At 36.7% G+C, this 13,687-nt stretch overlaps 1 protein-coding gene across 5 annotated transcripts in view; it reads right to left on the minus strand.

The window, feature by feature from the left end:
• The window catches only part of SNAP23 (synaptosome associated protein 23), a 37,789-nt gene that overhangs the window by 10,367 nt on the left and 13,735 nt on the right, over positions 1-13,687 (minus strand). For all 5 annotated transcript variants that reach the window (XM_078448534.2, XM_078448535.2, XM_060618838.3 and 2 more), the window contains exons 2-5: positions 7,186-7,289; positions 6,338-6,379; positions 5,874-5,922; positions 4,793-4,910 (exon numbers count right to left, since the gene is read on the minus strand). In XM_078448534.2, the coding sequence (XP_078304660.1) occupies positions 4,793-4,910; positions 5,874-5,922; positions 6,338-6,379; positions 7,186-7,242 (266 nt within the window). In that variant the 5' untranslated portion in view covers positions 7,243-7,289. The remainder of the gene's footprint in view (positions 1-4,792; positions 4,911-5,873; positions 5,923-6,337; positions 6,380-7,185; positions 7,290-13,687) is intronic.

The following is a 13,687-nucleotide window of genomic DNA, read 5'->3' on the forward strand; positions in this document are numbered from 1 at the left end:
TTATTTAAAACTTCTTAAGAAACTTCAGGGGTGTTTTTATTTTTAATCTCAAATGTTATTTAGTAAAAGCTTAGTTATCAGAGTCATTAGTCAAAGGGTCGCATTATAAATTAAGATCATTTTGTCAAGTCCATCTTTTGGCATACAGCACCCAGAACAAACTCACTTTACATTACACATCACAGCACAGTTTTAAAGACAGTCTCCACCATTCACAAAATCCATGCACATGCACAGAAAAGCCATTTGAAGCATCACCTTTAGATAGCAGGTTAACAGCTCAAACTGCGCCACAAGACTGCATCTTAAAGTTCTCTTTGATCAGTTACTGAGCTCGGGTCCTGATGTTAAATCTTCATTTTTAGTAAGCAGATTAGAAAGGAAGAGATTGAGAGGATGAAATGCAGAAAATAGTGAGTGCCAGTCAAACAGAACAGAAACAGGTTTAGAGTTCTAAAAACATAATGCATTTAAATTCCTGCCTGGTTTCATAGAAACAATGAACATCTGAGAATCTAGATAAAAAGAAAAATAGGAAAATAATTTAAACCAGAGTATGCTTCATTTTTCCTAAGAATGTGTGGGTGATGATATTCTTACCTAAAATTATGAAAATTAGTATGAAGAGAAGGCAAAAACTAACGGGAAAGGTCCTAAAACTTTTTTTCTTGGTGATTACAGATTTCTCCTCATTATTTCTATTATATATTTTATTTGCATTTTAATTTTTAAAAATCTTTTTATACGTCTAACTCTCCCATCAGCCAACAAGTTTCTTAAAGACATTCAACCAACAAGTATTTATTGAACACCTACCAAGATACCAGGTCAGACACACACAAAAAAACAAGAGTAATGACAAATAAAACAGTGCCAGAGCTATGCCTTACTCATCTTTTTATCACCAGTGAGTAGGATGGAAGGGGCACTCAAAAGTTGACTCAAATATAAGTCAGCATTTATTTTAACAATCAGTGCTGAATTTTTACACCTCAATATGACATAAGACTTGAACAGTAGAAAATCTCTAGTACCAATTTTGAAGCTCTCTAATAAGTGGTCCAGAATTACCGATTTATCTTCAAACTATGTGTCTGACATTATAAGCATACACTGAAGAGAGGCAAGTTCAGACAGAAGAGTACCTTGTCTGAGAATAGTTAAACTGAGATACGAGAGAGTTTACTATTATGAGACTTCCCATTTCAATTCTGCTTCTTTCTAAACTCTTATTAAGTAGAATGACAACTTATCGGGGCGCCTGGGTGGCTCAGTCGGTTAAGCATCTGACTTCAGCTCAGGTCATGATCTCACACTCTGTGAGTTCAAGCCCTGCATCAGGCTCTGTGCTGACAGCCCAGAGCCTGGAGTCTGCTTCGGATTCTGTGTCTCCCTCTCTCTCTGCCCCTCCCCTGCTCAGGCTCTGTCTCAAAACTAAAAAAAAAAAAAGAATGACAGCTTATCAAAGTTACTGTCAAAGATAATAGAACTTTTAAAAGATCTGTGCTATCTGTGCTACAGTTCAAATAGTAGCAAGCTAAGAGAATGACACTTATTCATGATTTTAAAGTTTAATCCTGGTAGTCCTTTAAAAAAAAATGAGCTAAAATTAAAATTCCCTTCTAATACAGGGTTCTGTTAAGTAAAGCTATTTCCAGGTCTCTTTTGTTTACCGACCTGGTTTCAATGAATACTACTGAACAAAAGAAACCTCAAAGAACAAATCTATCCAATACATTTTCTATATAGAAATACATCTAACAATGGCAACAACAAACAAGTTCATTCTTTTCTTGCCAAAGTCAAGCAATGTAGCATACAGTTAAAAGCTGTGGCTGTAGCTGGTTTTGAAACTCAGCTCTTCCATTTCTAATGTAAGTTTTTGTGCCTCTGTTTCCCCATATGTAAAATGGTGCTAAGAAGAGAATCTATCTCATATTAAGGTTACTGTTAGGATTAAATTTAAAGTGTTCAGAATAATAAGCGCCTAAATTAATAAAAAAGGCCCACAAATCTTATCCAAACCCTTGGATGTGAGACATTTTGAGCAGTACCACATAATCAGTAAATACCCGGATATTTCTGTAGTGAAGCAAATTAACACTTACATGAAGTGTGATAAAGATCATGAGCAGTTTCAGTTCACATCACATTTTATAGCCTAATTAATGGGTTGTGGCACCACATTATGAGGAAAAAAAAACAAACAAACCAAAAAGTTGGTTCTCGGAGTTTTTCAGATTTCTGAGTGGCAGATTAAAAGATTGTGTATCGAGTTTTTATTACTACCAGAATTACCACTAGCCTTATACGATCCTGTGTCCGCCTTTGAGAAGCTCATGTTATGGCTATTTATATGATAAGCCTAACTAAAACCCAGATTAGCAGATAAAATTAGAAAGATCAAGGCACTGGCAGGAATAATAGTAGACAGAGCTGAGGACAAGAGATACCATAGAGGCCACGGATTTAATGTTATAAGAAGAGATAGGTGCAAGGAAGGCAGTTAAAATCGGACATCTTTAAACTAAAATATCTCTCTTCCCTTCAGGGAAAAATCGTTCTGTTATAGGAGCACCTTAACTCTTATCTGTCAAGAAGTGCCTTCCTCTCTGGACCTACTGAGAAAGGGTTCTCAGAGGTGAGAGGCTGCAGACAGCTTCAGGACCATACTCTACCTTCTCTCTCACCAGTGTCCCAGAAAATCCTGCCTATGCTTGGTTCGAATATACAAAGTGAGATAGTACTTACTAATAATTAATACTTCTATAGCTCCATTCCCTTCTTATTATATCAGATCATCTTAGGATTCACTTCTCTTTCTGTTTACCAACCCTAGACTCAGAGCTGATTTTGCTCTACATTCTAGGGAGGTCTTCTTTCTTCTTGCTCTTCTCCTAATAGGTAATCTCAAGGAAATTCATTAGATTTTTCTCCTCTGGACTTTCAAGAGGATACACAGAACACAGGAGAAAAGCACAAGTTTACAATCCATAGTTAAGAGTTTAGATAAAAATGGGGCACCTGGGTGGCTCAATCGGTTAAGCATCTGACTTCGGCTCAGGTCATGATCTCATGGTCTGTGGGTTCGAGCCCCACATTGGGCTCTGTGCTGACAGCTCAAAGCCTGGAGCTTACTTCGGATTCTGTGTGTCCCTCTCTCTCTGCCCCTCCCCAGCTTACACTCTGTCTCTCTCCCTTGAAAATAAACATTAAAAAAAATTTTTTTTTAAATCTGTGCATTTCTAACTTGTTTGCTTAAACCATCTGCTAAACCCTGACTGTCAAGTCATAGTTATTTAAATATATGCTTTCAGAGAGTCAAACAAGGTACAAACAGGTCAACAGATTTGTCTTAAAATAGAAAGCCAATGGACAAAACTGTCAAATCTTAACTTCTTATGACCAAAACACTAAAGCTGACCAATAAACAATTCTATATTCTTTGGTAGAAATGGCTAAGAATGCTGTCACATGAAAAATCATCTATAAGTATGGCAATATAACAAAAGTTCCCCCATTCCTAACTCCTTTGAGAAGTAAAAATGCTGAGACAACTAGATGAAGTACTAATGTTTATGAAACTCTTCAAAAATGAATTCTCTCAGCAGTAAGGGTGGTCATTCAATTTCCAGACGCTGTCATTTCAACTAAGGGTAAAGTTCAAAGTTGTTTCGTTAACAAACAGAAGGGAAGATAATGGTTGACTGCCTTAGGTAAAACCTCATTTTGGTTGAAATACATAGAATATTGTCAACACCATGGAGTTTGGTTTACCAAAGAATAAGTAGAGAATTTAAATATTCATAATGGAGTGACCAAAAACAATGAATCCCTTTCAAATATAATCTTATATACCATACACAAAAAGTTTGAAGACTTTTCATCTCCTAGTTTATCAGAGACTTCAAATTTTCAGACTTCTTTGATTTTTCCTTGTGTTTGACACACAATCAATTGCTTTAAAATAAATTCCCTTTGACTTACACTTTTTTCTCTAATCTCATTAACAAGGCCTCACCTCACAGGCCTAGATTATAAAAGGTTCCTAACTAGTCCCCTAGTATGCAGTTATATATTCCACTCCAATCCATCAACCCCTCAGTCTGCCTACTTATGTCTTATTTTTCACTTCTACTCTATATGAATCATGCAGCTAAGTCAAGCTTCTCTATAATTTCTGTTTACATTAGGAAAATGCCCCTTAGTTCTTCCATGTCCATCCAAATCCTTCTAACACTCAGAGTCCAACTCAAGTCCGATCTCTCCTGTAAGATTTCTCCAAACCAAATTTTATCAGTTCTGTACCCTTAGCTTTAGCTGACATGTGATCTAGCACTATTATTTATTTTTTACTTCTCTGCTATTCTTCCTCATATATCTAACCACATGGTAGGTCTTTTGAAGACAGGATTCAAATCCTTTCCTCCCTTGGCAATTCCTCATGTGCCTACCATAAAATATATATTTTGTTAATATTCTTTGTTTGAGAGGAAAAGACACTAATTCCATCTTGCTATATATTATCCAGATGTAAATTTCCTCCATTATATTTCATACATTATTAAAAAATGAAATTGCGACTTGATCCCAGAAAAGACCAAATTTAGGCCATGGTTTTTAGTGAACATGCCCATTTTCATGAAAAGGTTGATCTGCCTGAAGGAAAAATAGCTTAAGTTTATCTCACAAAGTTCCGTATATAGGCCCAGTCACACCTCTGACCTTATCGGAGGGGTGGGTGGGGATGCTCTCACTTTAATTTTAAAAAGATCTTGATTTCTCAACTCACCTATTACATGGGCAGACACAAAGGCCACAGCACTTGTTGAGTTCTGTTAAAGTCTTCTCTGCCTCTCTCATGTCTTTATTTATTTGGTCCATGCCTTCTTCTATGCGGTTTAGTTGTTCTAAGAATAAGGTGGGGAAGTTACATTTTGTTTTACAGTCCCAGTGCCAACCAGAAAACACTATTATTATGAATAGCAAACCTCAATTTTGAATCCACCAATCATCCATCATCCCAGTGACTGTATCAGAGCCAGAAAGTACTACATATTGTCCAACATGAAAACAATCTTTCACAAACTGATTTTGAGGCAGCTGGCCTCTTACTGTGGGAGGATTTGTTCTAAAGAAATTTGTGTAAGAGGAGCATGTGAGAGTTTTTAGAGATCACCCCTGAAACCAAATAAAGTATACTTTGACCAGACCAGGTCCCTAGTGTTTTATCTCTGGATAAGTTCAAAACCTGAGGGCTATCGTTAAGTCTAATAAAAACTAGGCCAGAGGAGCACTGGGTGGCTCATTCGGTTAAGTGTCCGACTTCAGTTCAGGTCATGATCTCATGGTTCACAAGTTCAAGCCCTGTGTCGGGTTCTGTGCTGACAGCTCAGAGCCTGAAGCCTGCTTCAGATTCTGTGTCCCCCTCTCTCTCTGCCCCTTCCCCACTTGTACCCTGTTTCTCTCTCTCAAAAGTGGAAAAAAAAAAAAAAAAAAAAAAAAATTAGGCCAGATTGCTCAGGGGCAACTCAAATAGAATATTTCCAAGCTCACCCAAATCTAAACCTGTTTAAGGTCTTAACCTGATTTCTGAAAAGAATGCAAGAATATCATAGTATCTAATGTACATTATGACAAATGCACACAATAAATCCTGCTACTGGACAAGTACTTGGTATACAATTGGGCACTGTCATCCCCACCTCAAATAGGCAATTAACACGACATAATTCAGAAAAAAGTAAACCTATCACTTTTATCTTACACAGAGAAGGCACTCCCCAAGGCTTAATTTTCAACATGGCTGATTTGAAGGGGCTTTCTGGTATTCTAAGTCAAATCAAGGGTTTTTGCCAATGACTGCAACTCACCCCCTTGTTCATCCAGCATAGTGATAGTCTTGATTCCTGCATCCTGAGACTAAAAGAAGGGAAAAAAGCTGATAGCACTAAAAAACAAAAGCAACAGAAACAAAGACTACAAGGCCTAATAGCAAGAGATAATCATTTAGAAACCTAAGTTCTCAGAGGATTAAAGCTACAGAGAAAACTAATATCCCAAACCAACTTTTAACTATTCACCATGCCCCAATAAAATTAAATCACTAATTCATGGTGAATTGATCTTCCTTATCACATTCTAATACTGTCAATGGGAGAAACAAAAAAGGTCCATTAGTGTATGGTTTGACAATTTCAGCAACTGCTGTTTCAAATAATAAAGCTTACTGATACCATATCCTTCTGACTCTTAACAGAAATCCCAGCTTATGCTATCAAGATCCCTCTTATACAATTTCTGTACTTAACTTTAATGATTAAAGTTTCTTTCTTACCTCAATGGCTAAACCCAGCATTCTCCTTGTGCTTTCCAGAGACTAGGGAAAAATATAGGGTTTTAGTATTCTAAAATATGTAGCCAAAAAAAAAAAAAAGAAAGAAAAACCTGATCATATATTCATGATGCTATTCTATTTTTAGATACTGCCAGCCCACCCAACCTTCCCTTTAAAATAAACAAACAAAACAAAAAAATAAAGTTGAGCACTATAATTTTAGTTATTTTCTTCCTACCAGGTGCTCCATGAGAGAAAATTTGGAGGGTAAATTTAATGGTATTTATAAAAGTTTAATGTAGGCAGAAATCAAGGTATATAACACAGACATCAGAAATTCTGTTAAATTAAATGTTTTCAATTCCTCTAGAGTATTTTGTTGTAAGTAATTGTTAAACAATGACTATCTAAAAAAAAAAAAAAACAAAAACCCAAAAAACCCCAAATTGCTTTCATTTATTTAGCTTTTGGTGAGCTGAAAAACTAAGGGGCCAGCAATGGCATTCTGAGGCAAATGCATTCTTGGACATAAAGTGACGGGGAGGTCAAAATGGACTTCTAAGAAGGTCCTTTCATCCCTCAACTGAAAGAGAACTGCTGGGGTGCCCAGGTGGCTCAGTCGGTTAAGCATCCGACTTTGGCTCAGGTCATGACCTCATGGTTCTTGAGTTCGAGCCCTGCATAGGGCTCTGTGCTGGCAGCCTAGAGCCTGGGCTTGCTTCGGATTCTGTGTCTCCCGCTCTCTCTTCCTTTCCCCAACTCGTGCTCTGTCTCTGTCTCTCAAAAATGAATAAACATTTTTAAAAAATTAAAAAAAGAAAATGACTTATTCCAAGTAAAATATTTACCTCATCAGTAACCTGGTGGGCTCTCAGCTGAATTTCTTCTGATGACAGATTATCCATGATGAATTAAAACTTTTGATAAGCACAGAAACTGAAACGTGGATATTCTGTAATAATAAGGATATAAAAAAGTTTGAGCAAAGAGTATGGATTTATGGAATTCAGGATACTTATCTGGAAAACAGGATAAAATAACCTATCTGTATCTTTATCCAGCTAGCTATCTATCACAGGTGAGGAAATTATGGCCAAGGAAGGATAAATAGTTGGTTAAATGCTAATTAGCACCAGAGGAGAACCTGAAACTCAGGTTTCAGGACTTCTAGTGAAATGCTATTTCAAAGAGGAAAGTGGTCTCTCTACTTTGAGGACCACATACTAGAAGACAAGCTTTAAAAGATTATTAAAATGAATTCTTGGTTATAAAATGTTCTTCACACATTATTTGAATACGGAAAAGCAATAAGGTGAAGAGTCTAAGTTAGGTAGTATTCCATGAATAAAGTAACAAAATTCGAAGTCATGTGCCTGAAGAACACAGGAAACATTCTAGACATGTGCCAGTTGTCCAGGCCATTAATTAGAGAAAATGAATTATTTTCATTCTTAACAAGAAAAGGGTAATGTTAATGTAGAACTCAGAACAGATTTTTCACAGTGGATTCTCCCTTTCCAATTATATTGTTTCTTGTTTTAGTGAAGTCCCTAAGAAACGTAAAAATTCTTTCTCCTATACATAGTAATTTAGTAACTCATAACTCAGAAAGAGAAGATTCATAGACATTCAAACTAAACACAAAACAGTTACTAGCTGTTATTCAGTACTACTGTTGTGTATCCCTCTTTGAAAAGTCATATGGAGTAGTAACTACTGTGTTACACCTCTAGGTTGCTTTCCTGTCATTACATTTGTTAGCTTTGTGTTATTTTTTTTCTGTTATTACATTTTTGAAAACAAATTTTACCAAAGCTCTGTGTCAGTGACACAGATAAAGTTCTGAATTTACCCTCAGGGAACAAGGGTAATGACTGTCATGAGTTTGAGGAGGGTGGGTAGTGTTACTGGCATCTAACAGGTAGAGGCCAGGAATGCTGCTAAATATCCCATAATGCTCCTAGGGACAGCCCTTCGCAACAAACGATTAACTGGCCCCAAATGTCAAAGTGCTGAAGTTGAGAGGCACCCTGCCATGGAGTATATTCAATGACAGGTAGGGAACCTAGTTAACCAGGAATATACTAGACTAAATCCTTGGAAGACAGTGATTTTGTTATATATATATATATATATATATATATATATATATATATATATATATATATATATTTTTTTTTTTTTTTTTTTTTTTTTTTTTTTAAATCTCTAACACCTAATATGTTGGATCTGACAGTTGGTACTCCAGCAAATGTGTGCTGAATGAACACACAAGCAGAAAAACAAGGTGTATTCTCAAAATATTTACGTAGATTTTAGAAACAAAGCTACATATACCAGTAGCACTAAGCCTGCAATTATCCACTAGAAACACAAAGCAAAAATTGCCATTACAAGTGTATGATCTGAAATGGCTTGCTAGTCACACACAGATCTTTTTAGTCACATCCATAACTAACCATCACTTTTAGTAGAATCATCACTCATAAAACAAAAACAACAATATTATATTCTCAGTACAGAAAGGCACTGCGTTTGGAGTCCTGTTTATTTATTAACTCCTATCGTGGCTGTTTTAGGTTTAATTAAGATTTTGAACCTTTATTAAAGCCTTTAATGCTCATGAAAAAATGATTAATTACTATTAGTAATAAAAAGTATTACTGCAAAAGCTACAGATTTAATTTCATATCTTGCTTGCCACTGTAGGACTCTGGTTCTGGCAAAAGGTTCATGTACTAAGATATATAATCAAGATACAAGGTCTTTCTTGAATTAAGAACTGTTCATTCATAGGTAGAAGCATAAATAGGACCACATGCTTTATTACTTTGTTTGACCCTTTAGCTTTATCAGAGATATGTTCATGCTACAGTTTTCTCTTGTGCCAATCTTTTGTAGTTACAATTATGAAAAGAAAAGTTGTTTTTGTAATCTCTCACCTTCAGATTTTTGTACACCTTTCATTTCTATAATACCTCATCTGCCTTCCCAGGTAACTTGTTTCTCTATTACTTTCAGAGCCCCAAGAAGATACCTTTCAAAGCCTGCTCTTACCAGGCAGAATGCTCCAAAGTTGTCTATACCTCCTCAATGCCCAATAGAACAAAAAAGTGATATGAAAAGTAATACATGCTAATCAAGCAGTGCCTGGAAGTGACATCCTTAGTCAAGTTTCCCAATACAGTGTCCCATGGGTAGGAATGTATTTTGGGCATATGATGCCCAGATCTCTCAATTTTGTATAATTTCATAATTCTACTCCTATTTGCTATCTTCCTATCCTAGTGAAAATCGGCAAAACACGTAGGTTGAAGGAGAGGCTTGAATGTAAAACTGACCTCTGTCAAACTAGAAGATTCCTTCTAATTATACACACACACACACACACACACACACACGAAGGCAGATACAGCTGGGAGGCAGAAATGAAGAATCACTCCTGGCATGGCAATGGACTCATTTTGAGAGACACAACCTTTGGTGAACTCAAAATTCTGCCTAGTATTTCTTTTTTTCCTCCCCTGAGCAGATGGCGCACAAGACAAGAAACAGACTTATGTAAAGTTCTCACACACGTTTGACAAGCTGATATCAGAACACAGCTGCCTAAGACCTCTACTCTGGATTCTTGAGGGTGTTGAACACATGGTTACAGTAAAAGGGAGTAAGAGAGACAAAGCAGAATTATAGGGGAAGGACAAAGCAACAATACTTCCAAAGCTCTTATTAGCTTTTACTAAACTGCTCTGAAGCATCAGGCAGGGTGCAACCTAGAATTAGTTACATAGCTTTACTCATATTTATTATTATCTCCAGGAGTTTTTCCTTATGGAGTCAGGAAAAGACTACTCAGAATGTTGTAGTAATGAGAATTAGAGGGAGTGCCTAGTGGCTCAGTCAGTTAAGCCACTGACTCTTGCTTTCAGCTCAAGTCATGATCTCACAGTTCATGCATTTGAGCCCCATGTCAGGGTCCATGCTGACAGTGCAAAGCTTGCTTAGGATTCTCTCTTCCTCTCTCTGCCCCTTCCCTGCTCTCTCTCTCAAAATAAGTAAATAAACTTAAAAAAAAAAACGGGGGGGGGGGGGGCTTAGAGCGGCAACTGAATGGCTCAGTCGGTTAAGCGTCTAATTTCCACTCAGGTCATGAGCTCACAGTTCCTGAGTTCAAGCCCTGTGTTGGGCTCTGTACTGACAACTCAGAGCCTGAAGCCTGCTTCAGATTCTGTGTCTCCCTCTCTCTCTCTCTGACCCTCCCCCATTCATACTGTCTCTGTCTCAAAAATAAAACACACAAAAAAGTTTTTTAAATTAAAGCTGGGGGAGGGGAAGGAAAATGAAATGTCTCTTGACACAAATATCCCATTAAACTTTGTCTTCGGGGTGCCTGGGTGGCTCAGTTAAGCATCTGACTTTGGCTTACGTCATGATCTTGTGGTCCGTGAGTTTAAGCCCCACGTCTCTGTGCTGACAGCTCGGAACCTGGAGCCTACTCAGATTGTGTCTCCCTCTCTCTCTGCCTCTCCCCTGCTTGTGCTCTGTCTCTCTCTTAAATGTAAAATTAAAATATAAAAAAAATTTTTTTATTAAAAAAAACCTTAGTCTTCTTATATATAATCTAACAGGTTAAATATGTGTCATTTTTGTCAATATTCCTGGAACTTAATATACTATGCTAATTGTGAGTGTAGTATATGCTCCCTTTGAAAGATAAAAGCAAGAGTTTCCCTAGCACTTTTACACTGTATCTCCCTTAATTTGGTTAATTTGGGCCTACTAGAAGACTCCTAGTTTACCTTAATTTCTTTTTATAAACTTTGGAGTGGGGAAGAAGAAATGTTCACTGAGTACCTTACTATATATCATGTACCCTACTAAGTACTTATATATATCATCTTTACTATGCCACCTTATAGATGGGCAAAATAAGGTTCCAGTAATTTGCCCAGGGTGACTGAATCAGTAAAGAGCTGATTTATTATTTTTATTTTTATTATTTTTTTTTTTTTAAATTTTTTTTTTCAACGTTTTTTATTTATTTTTGGGACAGAGAGAGACAGAGCATGAACGGGGGAGGGGCAGAGAGAGAGGGAGACACAGAATCGGAAACAGGCTCCAGGCTCCGAGCCATCAGCCCAGAGCCTGATGCGGGGCTCGAACTCACGGACCGCGAGATCGTGACCCGGCTGAAGTCGGACGCTTAACCGACCGCGCCACCCAGGCGCCCCATGATTTATTATTTTTATTTTTAAGAGAGAGAGAGAGAGTGCAAGACTGAGGGGAGTAGGGGGGAAAGGGGCAGAGGGAGAGAGAATCTCAAGTAGGCTCCACACTCAATGAGGAGTCCAACACAGGGCTCAGTCCCACAACCCGGGGATCATGACCTGAGCCAGAATCAAGAGTCAGACGCTCAATCCACTGAGCCACCTGGGTGCCCTGTTTTTTGTCTTGTTTTGTTTTGTTTTCTTTTTGAGCAGACTTATTATTCAAGTATGGATACCCTGAAACCAAAGATAGTTCATGGTCTGGTAACTAGTCTTACTGTTGGATGCATCTTCCCTTAACAAACATCAGATGTTATGAGAACTGTTGAATATCAGAAAATAGACTAACTACCCTACCCGATGGCTCATTCTGAAATTTAATATAAATATATAATATACATAATATACATATAATAAAACCATAAAAATTCTTCAACAGACTCAAAAACAGTTAAACTAAAGGAAGAACTGGGGTGCCTGGCTGGCTCAGTCAATAGAGCATGCAAATTTTGATCTTGACGTTGTAAATGTGAGTTCCACGTTGGGTGTAGAGATTACTTGAAAATAAAGTCTTAAAAACAAAATTAAAGAAAGAACTAGAAAGACAAAAGTTATCATGGTTTTCAGCTGTTTTAAAATAATTAAGAATCTGAAATTACATTAATTTAGGGGTGCCTGAGTGGCTCAGTTGGTTAAGAATGCAACTTCAGCTCAGGTCATGATCTCACAGTTCAGGAATTCGAGCCCTGTGTTGGGGGGCTCTGTGCTGACAGCTCAGAGCCTGGAGGCTGCTTTGGATTCTGTATCTCCAACTCTCTCTGCCCCTCCCCCACTTGTGCTCTGTCTCTCTCAAAAATAAACATTAAAAAAAATTTTTTTAATGAAATTACATTAACTTTGAAAATAATACTATTGGGAATAAGGGATATAAAGAAAAAAGTCTTAGAACTGAATCAACAGGAGTTCGATGTCTTCACTGATAAAAATCAGGAAGTATATATATATATAATATATAATAAATATAATCAGGAAGTAATGGAAGTACAGCACTTTATCATTGCTATTATTTTTAAAGATTTTATTTTTAAGTAATCTCTGTACCCAACCTGGGGCTCAAACTCACAACGCTGTGATCAAGAGTTGCATGCTCTTCCAACTCAACCAGCCAAGCACCTCACACACAACACTTTAAGTCACCACCCATTTCAGTGTCCTGCTAAGAATATACCAGTGATTTTATATAATAATTCATTTTATACTGGAAAGCAAAGATTTTGCATTAAAATATTCTACCAAGTTAGCTTCATGACTTATTCCTTCTTAATCACAATATAAGTTGCTCTACAAGTTACACCCATATAGTTTATTATTGTATGATAAAATCTGTTGTTCTTTTTGGCATAGTTTGATAATCAATGTATTTGTATCAAGTGGAAATTTCTGTTCATAGCAGGTTAGCATAGGAACTCCAGCATTCAAATTCTGGCCCCAAAATGTATTTGTTGTATAACCTCGGGCAAGTCAGCTACATCTATTAAGACTTGGTTTCTGCATTTGTAAAATAGAGATAACAGGCTCTTTTTGTGAGGATTAAAAAAAGGTGATCCATACAAAGTGCTTATTATTGGTGCCTGATGCATGGCTGGTATTCAAGTGTGAGTCATTATTTTAATATTATTAGGGAAGCAGAAAGACATAGGCAAAAGAAAAGCCAAACAATGTTAAATATAAGTGACATTAATGTAAATGTAATTGAAAATAGCTACTAAATATTAATTGTTCCATCTTTGAGGCTACATTTGAATACTGAAGTTGATAATACTGTATGAGCTATGTATCTGAACTATTTTCAGGCCAGTCATGAGTCTGCACATGTCAAGACAGATATTAAGCAGGTTTAAATTAAACCAAGTTTCCGGATGATAGGTACTTATCTAGACAAATATATATATAGTTTGCATGTCTAAAAAATTAAAAACTGCCCTGAAATGTTTTTTTTTGGTTTGTTTTTTTTTTTTCTGGCTAAGGCCAAGCAAACACAAAACTACAGAAAATGTTGAAGGTTATTATATAAACTGAACAA

The sequence above is a fragment of the Panthera onca genome, chromosome B3 (genome assembly GCF_046562875.1).
Source record: "Panthera onca isolate mPanOnc1 chromosome B3, mPanOnc1 haplotype 2, whole genome shotgun sequence".
Taxonomy (NCBI): domain Eukaryota; kingdom Metazoa; phylum Chordata; class Mammalia; order Carnivora; family Felidae; genus Panthera; species Panthera onca.